We start from the raw sequence: 6,000 nt of genomic DNA on the forward strand, positions 1-6,000 counted from the left end.
AAAACTACGGTCCGTTACTCTACTGTTCCCCACCTGGGTGCACAGCGGGAGGCCTTGGAGTACTATATTGTTGAGACCTAAAAACGATTACACAATCAGCAGAAAGTGATCAAGTGGCCTGATTTTAGTTGTGTTGTAATGCGCGTCATACGAGGAAACGGCAGTTTCTTTTTGCTTCTTCGTGTGTCATCTCTTGTGTAATCTCTTCCTCATAGAATTACACACTTGCTGTTAGATTTACTCGTCCGTTTACATTTCTCAGGGAAGTGTTTAGCGTTTTTCTCCGAGGACAAAATTAGAGATCAACTAGGGAGCAGTTGAACTGCGATTGACCTCAACATGGTAATTAATGAGGTGTATAAATCACTAGCCTACCAGGGCATATTAGATGGTTTGACTCATTTAAATACCCTTTCTCACTGCAGAGTTTATTAATGTAACCTTACTTCAGAAGCGATAGCCACAGGAAAGGTCTGTCCCAGCATTACTCACTCTCTCTCCCTGTCTCTGTGCCCTGCAGTACCTGGGACATGTGGAGGTGGAGGAGTCCCGAGGCATGCACATCTGCGAGGATGCAGTGAAGCGGCTTAAGACGGTAAGTTTCACTAGAAAACCCCTCCGTACTTCCAGGAACAAGGCGGCTAAACACCAGACATCCTACTCTCCTTTTTATCTTTTCTTCCTGTAGTTTCCTTCACAGTGCTTCTTCCACCAACATCCTACTGACTATTTCTAACGTTTCCTTTACTTCTCAGCAGCCCTCCTTCATCTGTCACTAAGCAGTTTGGTTCTTTTCATTGTTTCGCTGTTTATTCCGGCCTAGTTTACTAGTCTACATCGAGGCCTGCGTGTGGCCGATTGTTGCCGTTTGTCGGTGAGGGTCTCCACCCATCGTGACCCTCTGAACGTCTCTTCCTCTCTCTTGCTCTCCTCGCACAATGTCTCCGTCAGAGGAGATAGGCCGCCGTGTACTTCCTGCTGCAGGAGATTCCGGTTGAGTTGCGCAAAAAGAACAAATTCCAGTTTGGGGAGCGAGGGAGGGGAGGGGAAGGGGTAAAAGGGTTTGCTCTCCACGTTGTGAGTTGCCAAGACTCCACCCAAGTCTTAAACTCCTGTGAGTACATGAAGCTGATTCTCTGTCATCTGGGCCAAACCTGAGTCATGAGTGCATGAGTCCATTCAGCGCATCAGGTCTGAGTCTACGGTCTAAATTTGAATTTGAATACTCCTGCTTGAATCGTGTGCGATTAGCTTTCAGTTTAAATGACCTCGACTTATCGAGAAGTCCCCCCTGCTGTTATCGATACCGATTCTTCTCGCTTCATAAAGTTGTGTGAAGCGCCTTTAAGACCTCTTGCATGTTCGACTCAACGAGCCGTTGAAGACCACTTGAACTATTGAGAGCAATTTGTTAGTTTGATTACACTGCAGACCATGCTTGAGAATAATGAAGTGTTTTATGAGTACAATGTAATGGACAGTAAAACGCTTCCATTGTCAAACCAGTTAAGGCAGAACACTATAATAAAACGGAAGGGGTGTAATACAAATGAGGGAACACACACATGCAGCACTATGTTTTCCTACAGTGCTTACATCTATACACACACACACATTTGTACACACACAGATACACACAGGAAGAAGTGAACCCGGCAGCACAGTAGACAGACGCACTGTATACACCCGTAAACATACATGCTCCGAAAGAAAACACAGTAACTTGAGCACACACATACAAGCCTAATGAACACACACACACACACACGCTGGTGCTTGGTGAGGTCACATGGTGTACACAGAACCTCAGGCTGTGAGGTCTTATTGAGTTACAGTCATTTTAACAGGGTGGACAAAATGGAGCCAACTCAGAAGGAGAGATGGTGCTTCTGCCCTCTGTCCTCCTGCAGGCCGTGACTATCTGACCTCCTCGGCCTCATGACGTTTCCTCCTCAGTCTCCTCCGCTGCTCCACCCAGAGGCCTTCTGTGTTAGCCAGCAAGGACGTGGCTTTATTGAACCCCGTTCAGAAGTAGGCTGGAAAAATGAACTTTTGCCACATTTGAAATGCGAGTCAGTGCTGCTGGCAGTCAAGACTTTACATTTTACCAGACGGCAACCTTCCGGTTCTGATGAGTGAAGCCAACGCGGAAATATCTTAAAAACTTGCATTCTCTCTACTGACCAGCTGCTCTGGTTGTATAGAAGTTTATGAGAAAATTACTCTACTTCTCTCTTGATTTATTACCTCAGTAAACATTGTAAACATGAGTTTATGGTCTCAATCTCTAGTTTCAAGTTTTTTTCAATACAGCATGATGTTCATTTAGTAAATTATGCTCCATTTAGAGTCAAACAGACCATAAAGCAGAGTATGCTTTCGGGTGGGCTTCCTGTGATTACCTCTAAATTATGTCACGCAACACTATTGGCTCTGTGTCCACGATAAAGACAGACAGACAGGGAGGTGCCGGGGATATAGGACGATTAATCGCTGATTGGCTTTTCCTGCTCCAAAGTATCGTCATTACATTGGCCTTTAAAATCCACCGTCGGTTGACCTCTAGTTACCTTCCTGCTCAGTGGCCTCAAGTCGAGCCCTGGTCCGGACGTGGCGGTTCACCTGTGTGCCCCAGAGGCTCACCTTACAGGATAAGCCTGAAAACAACCACAGTAGGTTGCATACTGTGTTCCAAGATGGTGCCATTCATTCTAATGAAAGGAGCTTTTGCACAGTGCAGATTCATTTTCCTCTCTTCCAGGTGTGCCTCCCAATCAGTATTGTTGTGTCCTTCCCTTGGTCTGCTGGCTTGTTGAATAGACTTGACATTGAGATGCCGTCACACAGGAACAAAAGCATTTCCCTGTTGAAGCTGTGGAAACACTAAATCTTCACAATTTAAAAATTCATAATACAAGAGTATTAACATTCAGCACCAGCACTCAGAGCAGGGGAGCTGCAAACGGAGACGAGTCGAGCCGACCTTCATTTCCGACTAGTTTTGTCGTGATTCTCAGACAAGAGTAGGGTTGTAACGTGTGCCGTCCACCATGCTGTTATTCTGTGTTTGCTCTGTCTACAATGACGCAGCTCACAAAGATGATTCAACTGACAAGATGAGGTCTGACTCGGGGGGTTCTCTGCTCATAATTCGAATCATGGAGGTTTTCGGGGACAGCCCGACAGCTATTTGAGGTCTCTGTAAACAGTTTTATGGACATGTCTTTATTGTACCACATCTATAGACTCAGGACACAGTGGGACGGCCCCCGGTGCCAGTTATCCCTGTCAAAGCTAGATTGTCCAGACTAGAACAGGACCGGCCTTTAAGCAGATATACAATTAGCCCCGATAGATCCCAGTTCATCCTCGCTGACTCTTTAAAAAGCTAACTGTTGCCAGGCAACAAATACAATACCTACCGGCGGAGAGGCTGTGAGTTAATATTGCTCGGCAGTAAACTCTATTTCCAGAAGCTAATGATTAAATTGGTCAGGAACCAGGCCCACACCTGTAGGCACTTAAGGACTGATGAGGGCCGTTTCCTTAAAATCAGCAGCACATTCTGGCAGCATCAGCATCTTTTTGTGTTTTTGTTGTTTTGAAACAAGAGAGATGAAGATGCTCTCTGATGAATAAGGAGGAAGAACATGAAATAATGTTCCCCGTATGCTCCCTGTGTGCCTGGAGGGCGCCTGTTGGTGGTCCAGCCGTCAGTCGATGTGTGTGTGTGTGACAGTTACAGCTCTGAGCCGACTCCATTGTTTTCCCAGCAGCCTTTGGGAGAGTAATGAGAGTTTTCTCACAGCTCTGAGGAGGAGGAGGAGGAGGAGGAGGAGGAGGAGGAGGAGGAGGAGGAGGAGGAGGAGGAGGAGGAGGAGGAGGAGGAGGAGCTGCAGCACCATCAACCTCCAAACAGCCCTTTTTTTGCATTTGTAATCATGACATCGCTTCCTGGTGCTGTTGGCCGATAGCCGAGGTTTAGAGGTGCATTCTGTGTTGTAGCAGTGGGAATGTTTTTGGAGCTCATAGTGACCTGGAGTATCTCGTCTGTGTAGACTGGGTGGAGCACCTCCACCATGTGAGCTTCTCCCAGTAGCCTCAGGGTCTTGCATGGAGAGCTGCAGGATGACTTTGACTTTATGGCTCTTTATGGATGCCAACCCGGGAAGTTAGCATCATACTGATTACCTCGACAAAAACAACAATCTGGAGCTTGTGGTGTTAACCACAGACCTTAATTCAGGCATCAGAGAACTGGAAATGCAAAAATGCTGACTCATTTCTGGGTTTTAGGACTCATTCCTGCAGCGCTGTATTGACAACATATCTAAGTCCATCAGACAGTGTGCATATTAACCGGGGCTTTTAATTAAGACGTTTAGTTAGACATATTATGAAAAGCTGCCTTGGATGCCTTTCCACCCCGACTACGAGAGATATTCCCTCAGTAAACACAAAAATAAAGAATACTCACCAATCATGTCAAAGTGTGTTTCATAAGGAACTTCCTCCTTCCTGTGCAGCGTGGTGGTGAACCAACACCTATTTATCAGTGATAAAGTACTCTCTCTCCTGTAGTAGGTGTAACTGTCATACGTTTGTAGAAAGTGTTGAAAGAGTTGTTGCACAAAGTAGTCCGGTGACAAACGTTACACCAGACGTGTTGCACATCCTGCTGGTGGTTAGTCTTGTTTCTGTGGTTCAGAAATGACTCGTGCCACCATTACACAGTCTTTGCTCTGCATTGCAAGGTTATCTATTAAAAAGAGGTAAAGTATGTTCAACATTTATATCATCAGAAGTAAGTCTGGTTGGCTTCAAAATTTCCTGCTTCAGTTGTTTGATTTTGGCCTCGTTGGCTTCACCTTTCAAAACTCGGCTATCCTTTCTGCCCAGAAAGCTTTTTACCCTTCTGTAGTGTCATCCCAGTTCACACATTGAGTATCTGATATTGTGTTACCTTTTTGTTGGTGTTATACAAATTTTTTTTTTTGTCTTTTTAAGCAGGTTTTTATTGAGGTGTTGCAGAGAAATGCCTCCGATACCCTAACCCTCCCCCACACGCCCTCCCATTCTAGCTATCGAAACCCTGTAGAGACTCTTCTCCACTAACCGTAGCGCACTAACGCTAGCTGTGCAGGCTCTACCACCATCTGCATGTCTCTGTGGTTCTCACACACACACACGCACACTCACTCACACACGTACACTCACACACACACACACTAGCAAGCAATTAGCTCATTCCCAATGAATCTCCAGCGCTGGTTAACACGTTAAATCAAGCATTAACATGGTGCTCGGAGGGCCGTCTCCACCAGGAGCGGAGTGGCACTCCTTTTCACAGTTTATGGGGAGGAGAGGAGCTCTCAGGGAGTGTGGGGTGGGGCGGGATTAGGTCTAGGCCGGGTCTGGTGGTAGTGGTTTCTTTATGTGGTTACAGCGGCCTAAACTTGACCCCCGAGTCTAGTCACAGGCACGACTTGGAGGTCAAACTGCCGCCTGAGGGAATCTGTTTGTCTGTTGAACAACCATGGAAGGACCACCTCTCGGTCTAGGAATCAGAGGGGAAAGAATGAAATGTAATTTGGGATTTTCTCCACCACACACACACTCGCACAGACGCACACCTGAAGGTGTCCAGACACCTCTGTGTGATGTCTCCGCTGTGGGATTGTTGTGGTCTTGTAGGGTTTTTGTTGCTTCTTTAAATGATATATAAAGAACAGAGGGGTGTCTCCTCCTGCTGCCGGGAGGTTTACAGGCGTCCAGTGTGGCGGTACTAACAGTTACAATAACAACCACAGCATCACCCATCAAAACAGCCCTCAGTATGGAACCATGTGGAGCTACCTGATCCATTGCTTCACTCACTCACTCGCTCATAACCCGGCTTCACCGCCACCAAAAACAAACAACTAAATAAAGAATCCCCTCCTGTGGGCTCCAGACAATTTTTAGACTTCCTAGGTAACATTTTCATGCCTTGTTCCTCCC

General features: G+C 46.3%; 1 protein-coding gene across 6 annotated transcripts in view; it reads left to right on the forward strand.

Moving 5' to 3' along the window:
- numb (NUMB endocytic adaptor protein) overlaps positions 1-6,000 on the forward strand; it is a 35,567-nt gene that overhangs the window by 23,384 nt on the left and 6,183 nt on the right. For all 6 annotated transcript variants that reach the window (XM_031847109.1, XM_031847113.1, XM_031847111.1 and 3 more), the window contains one exon: positions 521-595. In XM_031847109.1, coding sequence (XP_031702969.1) covers positions 521-595 — 75 coding nt within the window. The remainder of the gene's footprint in view (positions 1-520; positions 596-6,000) is intronic.

The sequence above is a fragment of the Anarrhichthys ocellatus genome, unplaced genomic scaffold (genome assembly GCF_004355925.1).
Source record: "Anarrhichthys ocellatus isolate YVR2014 unplaced genomic scaffold, GSC_Weel_1.0 scaffold7, whole genome shotgun sequence".
Taxonomy (NCBI): Eukaryota; Metazoa; Chordata; class Actinopteri; order Perciformes; family Anarhichadidae; genus Anarrhichthys; species Anarrhichthys ocellatus.